The sequence below is a fragment of the Quercus robur genome, chromosome 11 (assembly GCF_932294415.1).
Source record: "Quercus robur chromosome 11, dhQueRobu3.1, whole genome shotgun sequence".
Taxonomy (NCBI): Eukaryota; Viridiplantae; Streptophyta; class Magnoliopsida; order Fagales; family Fagaceae; genus Quercus; species Quercus robur.
Window position 1 is genome coordinate 4,129,425 of NC_065544.1, and position 22,489 is coordinate 4,151,913.

Here is a 22,489-nt window from a genome sequence, read left to right on the forward strand (position 1 = left end):
GGCTTTGTATGCAATCTGCCAATTACAGAATTGGGAGTGGTACCTACATAGTGCTAAAAGTCCACCCACAACCCATGGAAGAGGCCATGAATCAGAAGCCAGAAGTTGTGGAAGCCCTGATAGTGCTGAAATACCTGTCCTCTCTCTTATTTGGTCTGCAGGTTGTAATGCTAAACTTCTCCCATCTTACTTGTCTATGAGAATCCCCATCTGTGATCTTGACGCTAGAACTTTCCTTTTAGTAATTATAATTGAACTATTTTATTAAGATTCATAATGTTGTTGTTACCTCCTTGATATTTTCCCCCTTCAGTTCTTATTTGATAATACCATTCTATGAAATAAAGCAAGGGCAATCCATTGGGAGTTATTGCATTGAATTGGTGCTAAAGTACTCGGCTTTGTCATATTGATGACAAGAAGATAAGCAGTGCTAACGGTCATATTGGGTTTGAAGAGAGGAATTGCAAATGATGAAAGACCTATAATTGATAAGGGTGCAACTTGCAAGAAGGGAATGCTCCCCCCCCCCCCCCCCCATTTGAACTAACAGCTTGTGCAAACCTTGATTAAAGCTGGGATGGAAACTTTCTTTTATATGATGAATATTGTAAATACTATTGTAGTTTCATAGCATCCATCAGGCTAATAGATTTTTTTATCTATTTTTTTAATTACTATAAATAAGTTCATAGCATCATTTTTTAGTAAATACAGATACTTTAAATCAATGCTTTAAAAAGTTTTTATTTTTTCTTCTCCCAAGTTGATATCTTCTTTGTCTGATTCTCTGTCTGTCTTTCTCTCTCACTCCTGTCTGTGGGTGGGGGTAGTAGCTTCCAACTGATTCGCATTTGTGTTTACTGTTATGTTTGGCTTTTAGAGAAGTCTTAATGTTACAAATCAGAAGAGAGGATAACATCTTTTGTGTATTTCTAAGTATTTCATTTATGAACCTTTATTTTTTGGTCAAATTATTTTCTAAGCTGTTTAACTTCCATTCATCAAATTGAGTTTTTTGGCTGTAAAATTTGAGTTCCAGGGGAAACAGGAATGGTATTGAACAAATGCTATTGCTTCGTAATCCAAAATCAGGTATGTGCAACAAGATTCATTAACTCTTTTCTCTTTCCCTGCACTTATTATCAGTTTTTTTTTTAGTTAACTAAATTTTAACATATTCTAGTCCCTGTTTGTATTAGCTATTGTTGATATGCATTATGAGTTTTGTTTTGTTTTGGATTCTAGTTTCTAATCACCTTGAAACTTTTGATGACTGTAATTGATTTGGATTCTTTTTGTTTGTCTTTCCAGTAATTCAAACTATAAAAAACCTTTTCTTTTCTTTTTTTTTTTTTCTTTTTTGGCCCGTAGAGATGGTCACCAATATGCTGCAACTCCAGTTGATCCTGATTTTATTTTTCTACCCATTTTTTAGGAAGCTAGAATGAAGGTAAATTAAAATTTATGGTGGTTTAGATCAGAAATAAATTTCCTTTCTGGTGTTTAACATTTTAATTGTTTAAAAATATTGTCTACTTTCAATCATGATATAACATTTGCATTTGAATGGAGTAACAGTTTAGTTTTTCATACCTCATTGCTTTAACTATTAATATTCCCTGTTTCCTAGTGAAAGATCTTGTCCTTAGAATTGTTCCTAGTTATGAGATCTATATGTGTTTATCTTTTCCTAGTTCTGATTTGTCACAGTGTATTATCTTTTAGGTTTTGCTATCAAATGCCAACTTTTTTTGTTTTAATTAGTTTGTTTTTCTTTAAACCTTACTGGCAGCAATATTCCTTTGAAATCAATGCAAAGGGAGATGATCCAAGGAAGTTCAGGCAATCAGATGAGATATTCTTCATTAGCAACTATCCTGGATATCAACTTTTATTGTCTATCCCAAAGAATTCTAGTTAAAATACTAAGTTCCTTCAAGAATGAAGGATTTAATGATATGGAAAGATAATTGAATTTTGTTTTGATATTTGTATTTTGGTATAATATAGATTTTGTAATATGTGGTTCTTTAAAGTTTATGTGCATGATTGTGGTGTTTTTTTTTTTTTAATTTTTAAGAGAAAAACCTTATTTTGAGGGGTTAGGAGACCCTCAAAAAATAAAACATTTGTTTTAAGGGTTATGTGGGCCATCAAAATTTCTATTTCAAGGGTCTTATAGGCTGCCAAAATTTTTGTCTCAAGGGCATCCGTTTCAAAGTTCATCAAGGGTCACCTAGACCCTCAAACTAATATTTATTTAAAGCTATTTATACTTTTTTTTCAAAGGTTTTGACCCTTGAAAAAAAACCAACTTTGTTGTATATGTCCATGTTAGTCCTTTGAAAAGACTAATTTGAGGCCAAAATGGCCATAAAATCCTAACTATATAGTTAGTAGTTCTAGTTACCAAACTATATTATTTACTAGCATCTCGAGTCTTAAAGACTTGATTTTGACCTATAAATCGAGTGCCAGAGACTCGATTTTTATGGTCTAATCATTTCTGATGTGGCATATTTTTCCACGTGGTGACCACATGAAAATCGAGTCTCTAAAACTCGATTTACAAACCTTATAAAGGTCAAAGAAGAACCCAGACCCAGAGAAAAAAAAAAAAAACCAGAAACGAAGAGAAGAACCCAGGCCAGAAACAGAGAAGAACCCAAGCCGCACTGCTCGTCGTGCGAGACCCACACCATGCGCGACCCAGGCCAAGCCGTGCACGGCGAGCCGCGCGGCCTGGGTTCTTCTCTCTATTTCTGGTTTTTTTTTTTTTCTCTGGGTTCTTCTCTGATATGTTCTGGGCAAATCGCCTCTCCGATCTGATCTGATTCTTTCTCCCTTTGATCTGATTGTTGTGTTTTTGGATTTCTTAAATTTTTTTTTTTTTTTTTTTTGTGTATTTTGGCTTGTACGAGAGACTTGAGAGTTAGAATTTTTTAAATTTTTTTGGTTTATAAATCGAGCCTTATAGACTCGATTTCCAAGTAGGAAAAAAATGCCACATCAGACCATGGAAATTGAGTCTTTGGGACTCGATTTATAGGCCAAAATCGAGTTTTTTAAACTCGAGATGCTAGTAAATAATATAGTTTAGTAACCAGAACTACTAACTATATAGTTAGAATTTTATGGCCATTTGGCCATTTTGGCCCTAATTTGACCATATAGTCTTATTCCTTACTAGTCATGTAGCATGACATGTGGGGAATAAGACTAGTTTAATTTTTCATGAATTATATGAGATGCAAAACCAAAATTAAATGCTGAAATTTATTCTAGTGATGTACAAACATGATTGTCAGATCATATGTATTTGGCAAAAAGTTAAAATACTTTTAAATTTTTGGCTCAACTTTTTTACAAATAAGCTAACTTTTAGATTTTTTTTTTTAAATAAACTAGCTTTTAACTTTTTTCGCGTATTTAATATAAGCTATCAGAACTATGTCTTTTGATATTAAAAAAAAAAAAAATATATATATATATATATATATATATATATATACACAATAAGCTACCAGAAACTATGGAAAACCAAACAAACATATGATGTATGAAATCTTAGCTATATGAAGTATCTAAATTATGTAATTGACCTAAATATATTAGTTTACACATCAAAACAATGCATGCATAAATGACATTTAAATTAAAATAAGTATACAACAAAATATAACAACTTAATGACAAAAGAAAAATTTATAAGTTCCACCAAAACTTTTAGGGGGGGGGGGGGGGAAGCAAGTAGAATGGTTATATAAAAATTTTATTGTCATTTTGGTCTTGCAAATAAATGTTTTAAGGGGTATTTTGGTCATTTTTTAAATTTCAAGGGTTTTTTAGTCATTTTTTATGTTCTAAAGGTATTTCGATTATTTTTTAGGTTTTAAGACCATTTCAGTCATTTGCTAGGTTCTAAGGGTATTTTGGTAAATTTCTATGTTTCAAGTGTATTAAAGTCATTTTTTAGGTCCTAAGGGTATTTATCTCTCTCTCTCTCTCATGCAAATCAATATGACCACTACCATGTTATAAAACATGGAACAAGTCTGAGGTATTGCATTTTATTTAGGCTTTTGCAGAGTTCTGACGTTGTACAAGTTCATTCATAGAAATTTGATCATGAAAGTTCAACTTTATATTCTTGTTACCAAACCACAGAAAATTATAGGAATTCTTCTTTATATATATATATATATATATATATATATATATATATCTAGAAAGTGGGGTATAGTATCTATTGTTACTATACTCATATTGTGCCACTTCATCAGCCACATCATTAACCATAAAGTTTTTCATTTTCTAATTTATTTTTTATTTCTAAATTTTGTTGACAATATTAAATATATAAATAGATTGACTTTACACATCTATCTTAGGTGGTTTTAACTTTACATATAATTTTGTATTTACATATTCATCTACTTTAATTTAGATGTTTATAACTAAGAAGATTGATTACTAAAAAATTTAAAATCAATGAATAATCAAAAACAAAAGGCAATGTTTTTAGTTTTTACATATCTATTTATAGTATATATATAATATGGAAGTTTTGCAATAAATTTTACAAAAAAAGTCAATACTCTCTCTCTCTCTCTCTCTCTCTCTCTCTCTCTCTCTCTCTCTCTCTCTCTCTCTCTCTCTCTCTCTCTCTCTCTCTCTCTCTCTCCAATTTGTTTCTCTTTGGGTGGATTCTTTTATTATTTCAACCTTTTTTTTTCCCGCTAATGGTGTTTTTTGTTATTATTGATTTGATTGTCAAATCACATTTGTTTCTCTTTTTGACAAATTTGTATTGACTTTTATGCATATTTATGTATTTTGGTATTCCAATTTCTAATCACAAGTTCTTTTTCTTTATCCCATTGGTTTGATTAAAGGGCGAACTTAGAATTTCAAGCTAGGTGGGCTAAAGTATAAGAAGAAAAAAAATCCAAATAGGTATCCATATAGTACTAATAAACTATTAACCAAAATCAATACACAAAATCATTGTTTCTTAATACATTAAAATGCAATCATCTACTAATAAAGGCAAAAAAAAAAAAAAAAAAAAAAAAAAAACCACAAAATAATATTATTTCTTAAGAGCATCAATTGTTGCAAAAAAAAAAAAAAAAATATATATATATATATATATATTTTCACAAACCAAAACTTACTTTTGCTACTTTAATATAGTATTTAAAATACTCGTACAGTAGTGTTTTTGGTATTTGATGTTCTAAATACTAAATATTTAGTATTTAAAACACCTAATGCTAGTACTCTAATACTGGGTTGACTAGGATTTTATATTTTATATTTTAAAATTTGTTTTTTCTAAGTTTTTGAGTTGGGTAGTTGTTAGTTGAGCTAGACTAATTAAAAGAGAGGGGGTCTAAGGTTTTGGAAGAGTGAGGCTAGAAATAAAAAAAATATATAACCATTAAAAAAAATTTCTTTTTTTTTTCTTTGGACTAGGGGTGCCCGGGCCCCCTTGGACCCCTGTAGGTCTGTCCCTGGTTTGATTTGATCCATCCCTAGTTTGATTTGATTTGGATTAATAATTAGTTGTTTTGCAAGTTAGAATTGATTTTTTTAATAATCCATTTAGAATCTTAGATGCTAAACTATGAGACTTTACTAAATTTTGTTTATTTTTTTAATCCTTTTAGGTTGACAGATTTGTAGTTTTATAGTATTTACTATTGTTATACTCATGTTATGCCACCTCATCTACTACGTTATTAACTATATAATTATTCATTTTCTAATTTATTTTTTATTCCTAAATTTTCTTGACACTATTAAATATATAAATAGATTGACTTTACGCATTCATCTTGGACGGTTTTAAATTTACATATAATTTTGTCTTTATATATTTAACTACTTTAATTTAGATGTTTAAAACTAAAAAATAAAATCAATGAATAATTAAAAGCCAAAAGCAATGTTTATACACATCTATCTATAGTATATATAAAATGGAAGTTTTGCAATAAATTTTACAAATTTCTTTTTGCACCAAGTCATTGACATCTTTTTTTCTTTTTCTTTTTTTTTTCTTTTTTTTGCAATTTGTACTTTATTCAACCTTTCATATTCTTCCACCATTGTTTTCTTAGTTCAATTTTTTTATCTCTTCCAATCATTGTTTTAAAAAAAAAATTCATTTTATTCCTTTATATATTTTTAAATTTTCTCCATTTTCTTAAATTCTACCATTTTTAAATTTTCTCAATCGATGTCTTTTTTAATTTTCAACTTTCAACCTTTTTTTCCCGCTAATGGTGTTTTTTGTTATTATTGATTTGATTGTCACATCACATTTGTTTCTCTTTTTGACAAATTATATTGACTTTTATGCATATTTATGTATTTTGGTATTCCAATTTCTTATCACAAGTTCTTTTTCTTTATCCCATTGGTTTGATTCAGGGGCAGCCCTAAGATTTCAAGCTAGAGGGGGCGAAGTATAAGAAGAAAAAAAAAATCCAAATAGGTATCCATATAGTACTAACAAACTATCAATCAAGATCAATACACAGAATCAATGATTTTTAATACAGATGCAATCATCTACCAATAAAGATAAAAAAACACAAAATAATATTGTTTCTTAAGAACATCAATTGTTGCACCCAAAAAAAAAAAAAAAATTCACAAACAAAAACTTGCTTTTGCTACTTTAATATAGTATTTAAAATGTCTCGTACAGTAGTGTTTTTGGTATTTTGTATTTTAAATACTAAATATTTAGCATTTAAAACACCTAATGCTAGTACTCTAATACTGGGTTGACTAGGATTTTTTGTTTTTTTATTTTAAAATTTTGTTTTTGTTAAGTTTTTGAGTTGGGTAGTTGCTATTTGGGCTAGACTAATTAAAGGGAGGGGTCTAAGTTTTTGGATGAGTGAGGCTAGAAATAAAAATAATATAACCGTTAAAAAAAATTTCTTTTTTTTTCTTTGGGCTAGGGGGGCCCCATTATTTTTTTTCCTATTTTTTCTTTGGGCCAGGGGGGCTCGGGCCCCTTTGGCCCCCCTTAGGTCCATCCCTGATTGATTTGATTTGGATTAATAATTAGTTGTTTTACAAGTTAAAATTGATTCTTTTTTAATAATCCATTTAGAATCTTAGATGCTAAACTATGAGACTTTACTAAGTTTTGTTTTTTTTTTAATCCTTTTGAGTGGACAAATTTGTAGTTTTGTAGTATTTATTGTTGCTATATTCAGTTGCACCACCTCATCTACTACATCATTAGCCATATAATTATTCACTTTCTAATTTATTTTTTATTCCTAAATTTTCTTGACACTATTAAATATATAAATAGATTGACTTTATACATTCATCTTGGACAGTTTTAAATTTACATATAATTTTGTCTTTACATATTCATCTACTTTAATTTAGATGTTTATAACTAAAAAATAAAATCAATGAATAATTAAAAGCCAAAAAAAAATGTTTCTACACATCTATCTATAGTATATATAAAATGGAAGTTTTGCAATAAATCTTACAAATTTCTTTTTGCACCACATCATTAACATCTTTTTTTTTTTTTTTTTTTGCAATTTGTACTTTATTCAACCTTTCATCTTCTTCAACCATTATTTTCTTAGTTCAATTTTTTTTATCTCTTCCAATCATTGTTTTTAAAAAAAATTCATTTTATTCCTTTATATATTTTTAAATTTTCTCCATTTTCTTAAATTCTACCATTTTTAAATTTTCTCAATCGATGTCTTTTTAAATTTTCAACTTTCAACCTTTTTTTTCCCGCTAATGGTGTTTTTTGTTATTATTGATTTGATTGTCACATCACATTTGTTTCTCTTTTTGACAAATTGTATTGACTTTTATGCATATTTATGTATTTTGGTATTCCAATTTCTGATCACAAGTTCTTTTTCTCTATCCCATTGGTTTGATTCAGGGGCGGACCTAAGATTTCAAGCTGGAGGGGGTGAAGTATAAGAAGAAGAAAAATCCAAATAGATATCCATATAGTACTAACAAATTATCAACCAAAATCAATACACAAAATCAATGATTTTTAATACTTTAAGATGCAATCATCTACCAATAAAAAATAAAAAACACAAAATAATATTGTTTCTTAAGAACATCAATTGTTGCACACAAAAAAAAAAAATCACAAATAAAAACTTACTTTTGCTACTTTAATATAGTATTTAAAATGTCTCGTACAGTAGTGTTTTTTGTATTTTGTGTTCTAAATACTAAATATTTAGTATTTAAAACACCTAGTGCTAGTACTCTAATACCGGGTTGACTAGGATTTTTTATTTTTTATTTTAAAATTTTGTTTTTGTTAGGTTTTTAAGTTGGGTAGTTGCTTGTTGGGCTAGGCTAATTAAAGGGAAGGGTCTAAGTTTTTGGATGAGTGAGGCTAGAAATAAAAATAATATAACCACTAAAAAAAATTCTTTTTTTTCTTTGGGCTAGGGGGGGCCAATTATTTTTTTCCTTTTTTTTCTTTGAGCAAGGGGGGCCCAGGCCCCCTTTAGGTCCACCCCTGATTTGATTTGATTTGGATTAATAATTAGTTGTTTTACAAGTTAGAATTGATTTTTTTAATAATCCATTTAGAATCTTAGATGCTAAACTATGAGACTTTACTAAATTTTGTTTTTTTTTTTTTTTAATCCTTTTGGGTGGACAAATTTGTAGTTTTGTAGTATTTATTATTGCTATATTCATGTTGCACCACCTCATCTACTACATCATTAGCCATATAATTATTCATTTTCTAATTTATTTTTTATTCCTAAACAATGTTTATACACATCTATCTATAGTATATATAAAATGGAAGTTTTGCAATAAATTTCTCAAATTTCTTTTTGCACCATGTCATTAACATCTTATCTTTTTATTTTTTGTAATTTATACTTTATTCAACTTTTCATCTTCTTCAACCATTGTTTTCTTAGTTCAATTTTTTTTTTTTATCTCTTCCAATCATTGTTTTTTTAAAAATTTCATTTGATTCCTTTATATATTTTTAAATTTTCTCCATTTTCTTAAATTCTACCGTTTGTAAATTTTCTCAATCAACTTGATTTGATTTGATTGGTTTGATTTGATTTCAATTAATAATTAGTTGTTTTGCAAGTTAGAATTGATTTTTTTTAATAATCCATTTAGAATCTTAGATGCTAAACTATGAGCTTTTACTAAGTTTTGTTTATCTTTTAATCCTTTTGGGTGGACAAATTTGTAGTTTTGTAGAGAAAATACACTTAATAGTTGTATTAGTACTCTATATTGCCACTTATTTAGACAAAAGCAAATATTAGTCAAACAAAAATAATTGGATGAGTGACATATTTTAACTTTTACAATATTATTATTATTATTATTATTATTATTATTATTATTATTATTATTATTATTATTATAAGGATGCATATAGAAACTTAATTAGTAGATTTTGCAAATAATTTTTTATTTTGTAAAATAATCTCAATAGATTATGAACGAAAATTGTTTTCCTTATTAGTCTAATTAATCATTGTTAAGCGACGATTGATATAACATTTTCTTTGCTTGCATAGCATTTTCGTATGGGTATGTTTTTATTCAAATATATTTATAATTGTATTGAGACAAGCACTGTATTTAAAAAGAGAGAGATCATGATCTTACTTTGTATACTTCAAAAAAAAAAAATATTAGTTTGGGATTAAAGATCAATTAAAAAAATTTAATGGTGGGAAACTTTACTTTTATCATTCATTTCTAACTATCATTATTGGAAAAACTTAAATCCCCCTTGGTATTCTATCACTAGCAAATTATCTTATAATATGAGTAAATGAAAATTTTAATATAAAAATAAAGTAAATATATATATATATATATATAAAATTTTTGTTTTAATAGAGAACACAAAATTCATTATTTAAAGAAAGAATATGACATTGTTTATTTTAGGAAAAAAAAAATCATTGCCCTTTGTCGGTTTGGAAAAGGGTGTTATATAAATAAATTAATACATCTAAAATTAAATTCTCTTATGAGAAAAATGCTTTATTACAGATTAGTAATCCTAATATATGATTTTATGAATATTTTAGAAAATAAATTATATATTTTATTTTATTACAAAATAATTAGATATTTCTACGCATTGCGCAGAGTTGCAACTAGTTCTATATAATAATCCATGATTTGATTTTCTTTTTTTTTTTTTCCTTTTTTTTCCTCCCACTTTACCAGGGGATCAATCAATCTATGTATATGAGCTTATTAGAAAATTGGGACATGCTTTTCCAAAGGTATTTGCATAATGTTGTGAACTTGTGATGGTCAACACTAAACTTCTTTCATTGTTAAATCATTGAAACTAGTGTTGTTACGCATTTCATGATCGTAAATGGTGTTCCTTGTGCTTACAAAATTGTCAGACATAAAGCTTGTAATTGAATCATTAAATAGCAACTGGCTTACTTTTCCTTTTATTCATTGTGTCATACACTCATGTAAAAAGATTAGAGTTTGTGTAATTTTTGCTCTTCCTTATATGAATTTGAATATGTGCATTTTTACAATGATGATATTGCTTACACTAGCATTAGTCCTGAAAGATTCTTATTCTGATTTTTGGATATGCTCTATTAAATGATTAAATAAAACAGAGAACCTTAGTAGCATACAAAGGCAATTATGCTTGTATGCATGTGTTGTGTCTATGTAACTTTCAGTGGACTCATTTGGATATGTATTTGCTTCTATCTCCAGAATTTTCAGGGCATCCTTGCTTTTCAAATTCTCATGTGACTCATCCATCAAGCATATTCAACTAAAATTGTTTCATATGATAAAATTGTGGAATATTCACTGAAAATTAATGCTAGTTATTCACAATGCTTCTGATAATATTATAAATGCAACAAACATTTGTATAAATTTTTCTATGCTTGATGCTTCCTGTCTTTACATATGTAGGGACTTTTTAATTAATCATTCTAATTTGGTTTTATTTTATTTATCGTTGCACAATCTCTTTTGGTTCTTTCTTCTTTGAACAGTGTGAAGGAAAATGTTGGGAGTAAAGTGTAGTTCAATTAAACATATTATGCAATAAATAGTACTAAAGTATTTGGTTTTACTTTTGTGCAAAGAAGTGGTTCTTGTTTGCATTGCAATTTTGCCATGGATCACAATCATCATGATTAAATCCATCGATGGAACTCAGGAATTTTTCCTAAGGGGAGCAAAACATGAAATTTTCTTAACCATTCAAGAATAAGAAATGTACTAAAATTCCAAGCTAAATTAATATATGGAGATAAACATACCGGCTAAAATATTAATTAAATAATTAAATTCAATATTTTTTAGTAACTTAAACTTTTGTAACAATTGATAATTTATCAAGATATCATAGCATGCGGTATTGAGTTTAAATCTTGTCTCCACTCATGTTTTCATTTACAAAAGTTAAAAGTTTCATGTGTTTGACCTTTTAAATGATTATTATATGTCTGATGGCTAATAGGCAAATACCATGAGTTTTATGAATGCCAATTACTAGAAAAATTTTGCGCATAATTTTCATTTCACTTGGCATCTCATGAGTGATGATTCAATTTCCATTCTTGTAATCACTGTATAGTGAAACACACATACATACTATTTCAAAGCTTGGAACCGAGCGCACATTGGAGCTAGGGGCAGCATGAAGCAGCAAAAGAGAGAAAAGCAGAGAATTGAGAGAGCAAAGAAGGCAGAAAGGAGAGAGAGGCAAAAAAATATGAGAGTAGTGGAAAGGAGAGAGAGGCAGACAAATGTTAAAAGCAAGGTCTCTAACATGCCTCTGCATAGTAATTCAATGACCAAATCAAAATGCCTAAAACTTAGACAATGTGAGAGCAATGAGGAGAGGGATACAGACAAATGTAACTATAATAAATAAAATCCAATTAATATAAAATTTGACGTGTATTAAGAGTATAAAGAACATGTAATTCAACACTTAGACTTTCAAAATATATAATAATATTTATTTTATTGAGTAAGGTTTCAACATTAGGCTACAACTATTTTTGTAGCTACAGTTTGTCCATTTAAATATTCAGTTATGAGCTGGTTGAAACTCATTAATCATATTTATTAGGATAAAGTTTAGGCTACAACAAAATTTATTGTAGCCCTAGGTTACAACATTACTCAATATTTTTTTATTAGAGGTGAATTTTGACAAATCGACCATTAAATTACATTTTTTTCTTATATACTTCATGCTTGCAAAATTTCGAGAAAATTAAAGATCAGTAGTTATATCATCAATAAATTGTTTAAATTACAAATTTTTGTAGTTTAAAATTATGCATAAAATATAAGCTTATAAATTATATAGTAAATAATATTTGATTTCTCAAAAGCACTTCTGGATATAAGAATTAAAAGCATAAAGAACATGCAATTCAACGGTTAAACTCTCAAAATATATAATAATGTTTATTTTATTGAATAAAATTATAACATTAGGTTACAACCAATTTTAAAACTAAAACTTTTTTTTTTCATTTAAATATAAAATTATGAGTCAGTCGAAACTCATTAATCATATTTATAATCAGTCTATTACATCAATCTAAATATTCAAGTGTTTTTGGATGTTAGCATTTACCATCGTTAATGGTCCAAAAAAACATTAAAAAAATAGTAAGTGGGAGACAATAAACTGCTTTTATTTTTCTACCACTTTAGCTTTGTCCCATATAAAGTATTGTACGCAGATCAGTATCCTGTCCAGTCCAACACTGCTTGCTGTTCTGTTCTTCACAACCTACGACAAAAACAAAAGCCAATATTCCTTCAATTTATCGGCCATTCCAATGCTAAATCTCTTGGCACAAACCCTTTATCCGAATCTTCCTTCCTAACCCATCAATTTCATCGCCTTGTCTATACTAAAAACTCAATATTATCATATAGTCAAACACTAATCCCACTTAAGTGCTTGTTAAATTTTTGTTTGCTTGTTCGTTTGTTTGTTTTTTTTTTTTTTTTTTCCCTTCTTCAACCAATAATTCTCATACCCAGAAGTGCTTTTGAGAAATCAAGATTATTCTGACGAAACTTTTGCTTGTTTGATGGCTCTTCATTTAAGTGTTTTCTGCTTTAGCAGTACTGTGGCCTCTGGTCCCCATAATGGAGTCAGATTTTTCAGTCAACGGACTGTCAAAGCTTCTGGCTTTACATGTCGACCGTTGGCTCCAATTTCTCGGGTGAATTTGAAAGGTACCCTTTTTTTCTTTTTTTGGTAGAACTTTCTTTTTTCTCTTTATAGTTACAAAAAACTAGAGGGTTGTTTTAGTTTGCTCGGTTTTGTGTGTGTGTGTGTTTTGGTCTGTGTATTTGGATTCGCAATCTTGGCGGACCTTAATGTTCACATATTGCTTACGAACAATAAGTCTAAATGGGGATTTTTTTTTTTTTATTAAAAAAAGAAGAAGAAGAAATTATACACATGTTCTTTAGTCCAGCAGCACATGAGGGAAATAGATTAGAGGTTTCTAGTTGGTTTTGGAATCTCACATTGGCTAGAAGAATAATAAGGAGGTGAATAAATTAAGAAGTATAGAGGTGCTCTAGTTCCTGTAAATAGAGCGGTGGTGTAGCTTTGTTGTGTGTGAGAGAGGTAGAAGACAAAACTTTGTGTAGTTAGAGAGTTACCTAATTTTTGTTTAGTGTGTGAGTATGAGAGTTAGTGTGGGTGTATTGGGGATTTGGGTTATTTTATGTTTATGAGATTTGTGTGTAGTTAAAGTTCCCATTATTGATAATGGATTTTTGTTTGCATTGTTCTTTGATGTAGGCATAGAGTTTGTCAAACCACGTTGAACTTTGTGTTGCCTTTATTGTTTTGTATGTTTTTCACAACTAATTAGTATCGGAATTTTCACTATCACAACACATGTTTTGCTTCTATAAATGTAAATGAAATGTAATAACTGCATTGAATAACTAAAGGACAGTCTTTAAGATGGGAGAAGACAAAGAGGCTGAATATGAAGAAACGGTGATCTGGTTATTGCAACTGCCCCCTGTTTAATGGATATTTAATCAGAACTTCTTGTGCTATTCTAGGACTGTGATATTCTTTGATTTTGAATGAACCAAGCTGGGTGAAAGCAGATGGAGATGTGGCTGGGGGAGCATCTAATACACCTATTTATGGGGAAAGGAATAGATTTATGAATTTTAGATGAAAAAGGGGAGAAAACTTGAGAACATTAACATTTATGAGGATTTCTAGTTAGCATATAATTATCGTCATCCGGTCCTCTTTCTAAACAAAAGAGAAGCTGCATTAGAAGATTTTGAAGTAGAAAATTAATGACAACAAAATGCATGGTTATCAATGTCTAACAGTTGAGAACTTAATTCGGAATGTGTGGACTGACTGACCAACTCTGTAGAGGGGATAAAAGTTGATGGTTCACTGTTGAATGTTAAAGAAATGTGGTATGATTAGTTTATGTCTGAAAATAACTTGGACTTAATAGGTTTGAGAATTCAGCATTGGGTTTATTTTTTGAAACTGAAGTCTCATTATTCCAAAATCGATCATCCTTCTTCTTATTTTATATTGCTTTCCCTGAATATGAGCATGTGCAATTACTATTATGTCAAAAAATAGATTAAAATTTTTAGAAAGTTCATCTAAGTTGATCTGTTCTCGCTTATTCTGTTTATGTTGCTCATTTAGATGAACTTCGATGCCAAGTTTCGAAGAAGTTCTTGGTGGAGGAACATAGATTGCCTTTGTCCTGCATATCCTGGATCCTAGTAATTCTATAAGATTAGTTATATTCTGTAACTTAAAAGTTCAAACAACATGACTTGTAAAAAAATAAAAAAATAAAAACCAATGGGCAATTGCCATTCACATAAATCCTTCCCCCTCTTTGGCCTTCAAAGTTCTCACTTGTATATTTGCTACTGAACAGTCTGAACCATGATCCATATTGATGGCAAGTAGAGAAAAGGAGGGGATTCGCTTTTATCTCACAGCATCTATTTAGTCCTTAGATATTTTATATAACTGATATAATATTTCAAGCATGCCCATACATATTAATATAATCAATAGTTATATGAGGTTTTTGGGTTATATTTTGATATATTAAAGTCACTGTGCCCATGGTAAACAAATTAATTCATAACAAATTAGTTGTATGTGTCGCCCATTTCAATCTTTTTTCCTGTTTTTTTGATAAGTCACCCATTTCAATCTCTTAATTTTAATCTTTTATGTAGCTAATAAGGCATTCGGCCATGCCTTATTGGCTACATAAAAGGGGTAGGCCAGATAGAATCAAAACTGTTATAAACTGACTGTTTTATCATCTAGTTCTATGTCCACTCCTTTTTTTCCCCATGCAAACTGAACTTCTCTGTTGTCAACTTTTATGTGTTTTAGGAAAAGCATTTCCAGGTGATGGGGTACCTGAAACCAAGGAATCCTCCCTAGTGGTTTGTTTTGGGGAATTGCTGATTGATTTTGTCCCAACTATTAGTGGGCTTTCATTGGCTGAAGCACCTGCATTTAAAAAGGCTGCCGGAGGTGCACCTGCTAATGTTGCTGTTGGAATAGCTCGTCTTGGTGGCTCATCAGCTTTTATAGGGAAGGTATATTTTTTTTAATTGTGTCTAGATGTTTTTGGTTTTCATGGTTTGTAAGGTACAAGAGAGCAGAAATAATCAAATGCTTGAGTGATTATGTTGCCTTTTTACTTTAAATCAGCTTCCCCATATTCTCTTCCCTTTTCTCGGTCTCCATTATATATGTCTGAATGTGGTAGTTTGAAGAAAATCCTATCTAACACTGGAGTTTTTATGCCTAAAGTAGCAACTTTATCATTAATGTCCAGCTCATGACCATTTCTGAAATTTTCTGTCTTCCTTCTTTAATAAATTTTTTCTACCAACTAAACATAAGGTCTCCGTTTCCAATGATTTTGTTGTATTGTACTCGTGGGTGGATCATGAGATCATATTTCAAGCACGCAGGTTTTCTTTTTTTCTTTTTCTTTTTGGGAGAGGGGGGTTTTGGTTATGATTTGTTGTACAGAAAAAAAAGAAAGAATATTTTCTCACCAACCACAGTAATGTAGTCCCTGAATGTCTTGCTCATCCATAGAGCAGGATTTTAGGAAACTGGCCATGGGGTTGATCGTTTAAATCAGAAATCAAAATATTAGGGAACTGTCCAAGTTAGTGATTGGGAAATTTCTTGTTCCTCAATAGAGTGAAATTAGAAAACTGGACTATCAAATGCTCATGTACTTTGCACTTGTTGAAATTGATGCATCCAAACCTGTTTCTTATATACTTTTGGAAAAGTTATTTGAAAAATAAATCAATTTATCATCAATATTATCTTGTAACCTTAATATTTTATGCAATGTGAACAGGTTGGTGAAGATGAATTTGGGTACATGCTTGCAGATATATTAAAGCAGAATAATGTGAATAATGAAGGGATGCGTTTTGATCCTGCTGCACGAACTGCTTTAGCATTTGTTACACTTAAGAATGATGGGGAACGTGAGTTCATGTTTTTTCGTAACCCTAGTGCTGATATGTTGCTACGAGAGGCTGAACTTGATTTTAATTTAATTAGGAAGGTAAGTTAGATTTTCTATTGTAAAACAAAACATTATAAATATATGAGAGTTGATAGAAAGAAAGTTTGCAACATATACTTTTAAGCAAAAGGTTATAGATTATATCTCATATGATAAGTTGTTAGATTCAAGAATGCTATTGGTTACACTTAAACTAACTTATTTCACTTACAAGCAATCTACATAATGTAATGAGGACCCTCCAATTTTAAAATTCTTATTATGTCATTTCTGGAAACATGTATATATAGACATCCTCTTGATAATAAAAATTATAAATAAATAAATAAATATATAAGAAAGGGGTTTGTTTCCATATGGGGCCACCATGTCATGCCACTTTTCTGTGCTCAACATTGACACCCGGGTCTATATTTTTGTCCTTATTACATGAATCTAAAATTGTTTCCAAAGTGTTTGCCATTTTGTTTTATTTGACTCATTGGGTTTTCCTACTTACTGACCCCCTATCCTGTGGCAGGCAAAAATTTTCCATTATGGTTCTATTAGTCTTATAACTGAACCATGCAAGTCAGCCCACATTGCTGCAGCAAAAGCTGCAAAGGATTCTGGTGCGGTTCTGTCATATGATCCAAACCTGAGGCTTCCATTATGGTCTTCCGCAGAAAGTGCCAGGGAAGGGATTTTGAGTATATGGAAGATGGCAGATATTATCAAGGTATCCATCCTTTTAGAAATGCAGATTATGTGTTTTGGGATTCACAATTGATTTTTCTTGCCCCTTTTCTAGAAGGCTGAGTTACAAGGCAATGCAAAGATTGACATCTCTGATTATTTCATTGACTTCAGGTAAGTGAGGAAGAAATTTCTTTTCTAACGCAAGGGGAAGATCCATATGATGATGCTGTTGTTCTTAAATTGTTCCATCCAAATCTTAAATTACTCCTTGTCACAGAGGGCCCAGATGGTTGCAGGTACTACACCAAGGTAAGCTTTGCCAAAATTATTTTTTGTTTTGCTACAAGTGAGGATATTTTCTTTTTGTCAATGCATGGATCTCTCTCTCTCTCTCCAAATGTGTATGTATGTAATAAGTAATGTGGTTTTACTTGTTACTGCTTTAACTGTAGCTCCTTTGAAAGTGAAGCTGCATTGAAGCGCAATAGAGGAAAGTTAATAAAAAATCTTCATAAAAAATAACTCACTAGATCAACAATTTGGAGGATAGACAGTGCTTTATTATCCTAGATCGAATTTGCATGAATCTTGGAGGAAAATGGGAAGACAGTATCATGTCATGTGTGTGTGTGTGTGTTCTTCTCTGAATAATGAAACCTGGGACTTGCTGGACTATGGATTAAAGAGATGTATTAGTTTTCATTGGCAGAGATGATTTGAATATTACCTTGGTAATGATCAGTGTGCAGCATTTGTTATCATCTGCCAACTATTATCCATATTCTAATCTCAAGTAGTTGTCAGATCATTAAAAATGTGAAGATTTACCGTATATTTAATTTGCAAAATTCTTATATGATGGGTAAAAAGACAAAGGATCAACTTCCATGAGTTTGAGTTTGAGGTTGAGTTTGTTCATATGGCATTCATGCATTTTCCCATACTCCATAGGGTCTTCTCCAGCAAGAAACGTATGGTACCTTACAAAACCCTGGAGAAGTTATATATTGATGAAGTGCTGCCATAAATCAATATATAAGTGGTTTTATTATATGCAAATCTAATTTTTGCAATTCTTTGTATTATTATTTTTTTTTACAATAATCATGATAGTAGTTATTAAGTTTTCTAATAATTGTGAATTTGAAATTGCATGATGTATATTTCTCTTCAGAACTTCAGCGGGAGAGTTAAGGGTTTGAAGGTAGATGCAGTGGACACCACTGGTGCTGGGGATGCCTTTGTTGCTGGAGTGCTATCCCAATTATCTCTTGATCTCTCTTTACTTCAGGTACTGCTTTTCAGATACAGATGCCTAATATGCTTCCTTCAAGTCAGTACTTCATTATCTTTATATATATCTGGAATAACAATTTTGGTTTTGAAATGATTTGTATATTTCTGTCAAATAATCCTTTCCATAGCCTTTGTCATCATTTAAAGCTGTTCCCCCAACCATTCGGTTATGCTTTTGACCTTTCAACATTTTTCAAATCCGATCTGTCATCATCTGATATATATATATATATATATATATAGATATAGATATAGATATATGAGAGAGAGAGAGAGAGAGAGATTTTGGACCTTGTTGCAATGGCAAGTGCCATCCGTCCAAGTAATGAGTTGTGGGTTCGAGTCCAGAAACAACCTCTCCAATTTTTTTTTTCTTTTTTTGGGGGGGGGGGTTGTGGTGTTAAGGTCACTTACTAATAACCTCTTGCAGACCTTGTAGAAATGGAAGCCATATGCACTGAGTACTAAAATTCCACTATTAGAATCACTCTCATTGTTCTAAACACAAACAGCAAATTTCATATCAATAGGATATTATTTTGTGTATAATTTAAAATACAAAAAAAGGTTAAATTACATTTGAGTATTCCAACTATTGGAAAAGGTTCAATATAGTCTATCAACTATTAATTGTGTCAATTTAGTCCCTCAACTTGATTTTAAAAATTGAGGGACTAAAATAACAAAATTAATAATCGAGAGATCAAATTGACATAATTATAGTTGAGGGACGAAATTAGTAATTTAACTTATAAAAAACTTGAAAATAAAATATTTTATAAATGAGATAGCTATTGATCTTCTAATAATCTAGATATTTTGCAAGCATGGAGTTGTAAGGAGACAAAGGCAATATAATGGTGGATTTATCAAAAAATTCATGCAATAATAATTTATATTTTATTAAATGGTGTAATATTAACAAAAGTTATACCAGGTGTAAACTTTAATCAGAATTTATACTTGGTAATAATTTACTTTGGAAAGGTTATATAAATCAATTATAGCAGTGGAGGGCAATAAACTAATAATATTTTTATGATAATATAGTTCCGTGTGGTGTAAATATTATTGTAATCAGATTTATGTTACCATAGAGATTACAACCTCGACGTAGTTGTTAAGTACGGTACCCTCGCTCATAGCTGTGGTCTTGGATCAACAAACCCTGATTAATGGCCTTTGCAACACTGTCTTCCCCCCCTCCTCCCAAAACGTAAATAAAGAGACTTGCATTTGCAAACATGTGCAAAAGCAAAAACCCTACCAACTAAATGCTGCTCCTGATATATGTAATGTATAAGATGGCAGATATATTTAACATATATTTCATGTAGATTGACAGATTGACATGATGAAGGTTTCAAATAATCCAGTTTCTGGAATAATTAAGCATGCTCTAAATAGTACTACTGCTCAGTACCTTATTTTAGGGGAAAGACTAAAGAGAGAAACATAAACCCTTGCAATCCCGACATCAGAATTGATTGCTAATGATGCCTAAAAAAATCCAAATTTTCAAGTCCAGCTCTACATGAAAAAATTCACATCAGCCACCAAGCATATATAAGAACGAAAAGTCTGTCCATGTAAGAATTTCTAATTTTTTATAATCTCCTTAAAAGCTCTAAATCTTAAGTTTTAACTCTACATGAAAAAATTTACATCAGCCACTAAGCATATATCAGAACAAGAAGTCTGTCCTTGTAAGATTTCCTATTTCTTTTTATTTCTTTCCTGCTCAGCAGTAGCCAAAGCAACCGCTTAAATTATAAGCCACTCTAGACTAGCAGTTCAACTGATGGACTTTTCAGTTTCAGACTGCGGCTGCTTATTGATACCATTGCTATTCGTTAACCTCTTCCAATTGCATTGGTGAAATTGCTGGAGAACACAAATAGTATTTGCTTTCTACACAGTCGCCTAAGAAACAAATGGTAGCATTTGCAAGAACCAGTTAGTTTTTTTATTATCAAATTTTGAGTTGGAGGTTCATAGATATCTAGTTTCTAAACAAAAATCATACCTGAGTATGGAGCTGCGGACAATGAGTTTATGCCAGTTTACATCAGGCAAATGATCTTTCTTAACTGCACTCTCTGATTTTACGGAAATTGAACCTTAGACTCTGATACACATTCTATAAAAGCAGCATTAGGCTCAAAGTTGTGTCACACTGCAGTGATCAGTTGTAAAAACTTGAGTAAATTTCAATCTGCAGTTCTGCACACACTCATTTCCATTTCCATTACTAACAATGCTGACTTTATCTGTACTGACCAACTTCTCAATGGTAACTTTGAAATGCATGCAAAGATTTCATTTTTGGTACACGAGTACATCTTTATTATTTTGTTACTCTTTAGAAGGCATCTTTTAACCCACATGCATCACTCACTAGCCCATGGGTGTTCATCATTCAGAAGATACCTTATATCATAAGTAACTCTTGCATTATGGTGAAATTGGCATGAATACAACATCAATAGGATAAATTTCATATTGAGAGGTTTTTTTTTTTTTTTTTTTTTTTTTTTTTTTTTTTGATAAGTAATGTAAGAAATTTTATTTAAAAAACCAATCAAGTACATTGGAAGTGTACTACAGTGGCACAAATCAAAACCCAAATTACAATGATCTATAACATCGGTGAGAGAAAAACAAGAATAGAAAGGCAAAACTAAACTCCACTCAAGGAGAGTACGGAAAAAGAAAAACTTAATGTTAAGAATAGACTCCGTATTGAGAGTTATTTGATGTTTTTGTTGAATTATTTGAATAATCTTCAGATACCAATGATGATGTCTTTTTTCCAATTTTAATTATTTATTGTAAAAAATTAGTGTGCTTTGCTTGCTTCTTAACCTACAAGTTCTTTCTTTAACATTGTTTGCAATATTATCCTACTCGATTCTCATATTCTAATTCTTACCATGAACAAGTTTGAGTCCCTAATTTGTCGCATTGACTAATAGTCTTGGTAAATTTGCATAACTAGGATCTCCTTTAACAATGATGCATTTTTATATGCCACCTTAATAAATTGATGTATGTGGTTTTGAATCGTAGAAAGAGGACTTACTGAGAGATGCTCTCAAGTTTGCCAATGTTTGTGGTGCATTGACTGTGACGGAGAGAGGTGCAATACCAGCTTTGCCAACTAGAGAAGCTGTGCTGGATGCTATGCTTCAGTCTGTAACATAGATTTACATTCCAACATCTGTTAAGTAAGTACCTTCTTGGGTCCTGGCTATTTGTTGGAAGATGATGATGATCGTACAGAATAAAGCAAAATTTCAGAAGAGATAAGTTAAATGTAACATCTGAAATTATTTTTATTGAGCAGATTCATAGATCTTGTATAAGAGACATCAAAATACAAATAAAATGGTTGATGTGTTTGTGATTTCTGGTAAAACACGCATCCATGCTGCCTGTTCATCTTCTTTATTTTCACTGAATTGAACTTGATGAACATTTTCACAAGTTGTTGAATGACTTGCATTATATGTTTGACCAGGTTTTTTACACGGTTAGGTACGCGTACGTCCAAAGTGACCTCTGGGCTGGGGTGATCCAGTAGGCTATGTTCAACACATTAACAAAATAGTCTAGTATAAATGTTTAGTGATGTCATTTTCACTTAAGTAGGTAATTTCCTTCGCAAGGACATTCATGATTCCTGGGAAGAATGGTGGCACTGGTCTATAAATGCATTATAAATATCGACACAGCATGTGATGTAACTCTTTCCAACCAAAGTGTCATATGCAGTGCAGCAACTACCTTCCCTAACATCTGATATTTGGGGCACTTTGGGTCTTTTAATCCTTATGTTATCAAAAAATGCTCATGAACATTGACAATGTTTTACA

General features: G+C 30.5%; 1 protein-coding gene across 2 annotated transcripts; it reads left to right on the forward strand.

The window, feature by feature from the left end:
• Positions 1-12,772: 12,772 nt before the first annotated feature.
• On the forward strand, positions 12,773-22,489 carry LOC126705658 (probable fructokinase-6, chloroplastic). 2 transcript variants are annotated; one of them, XM_050404768.1, is made up of 8 exons: positions 12,773-13,287; positions 15,473-15,681; positions 16,467-16,679; positions 17,161-17,358; positions 17,490-17,627; positions 18,493-18,609; positions 21,684-21,841; positions 22,135-22,489. In XM_050404768.1, the coding sequence occupies exons 1-7, from the start codon at positions 13,140-13,142 to the stop codon at positions 21,816-21,818; spliced, it is 1,158 nt and encodes a 385-aa protein (XP_050260725.1). In that variant the 5' UTR covers positions 12,773-13,139; the 3' UTR covers positions 21,819-21,841; positions 22,135-22,489. The 2 variants fall into 2 exon arrangements, with proteins under 2 accessions (XP_050260725.1, XP_050260724.1); XM_050404767.1 differs by lacking the exon at positions 22,135-22,489 and having other exon boundaries at positions 21,684-22,032.

Coding starts and splice junctions, on each gene's coding strand:
- LOC126705658 (XM_050404768.1), top strand. CDS start 13,140: ATGGCTCTTCATTTAAGTGTTTTCTGCTTTAGCAGTACTGTGGCCTCT. Junction 13,288..15,472: donor TTCTCGGGTGAATTTGAAAG/GTACCCTTTTTT, acceptor TATGTGTTTTAG/GAAAAGCATTTCCAGGTGAT. Junction 17,359..17,489: donor AGATGGCAGATATTATCAAG/GTATCCATCCTT, acceptor CATTGACTTCAG/GTAAGTGAGGAAGAAATTTC.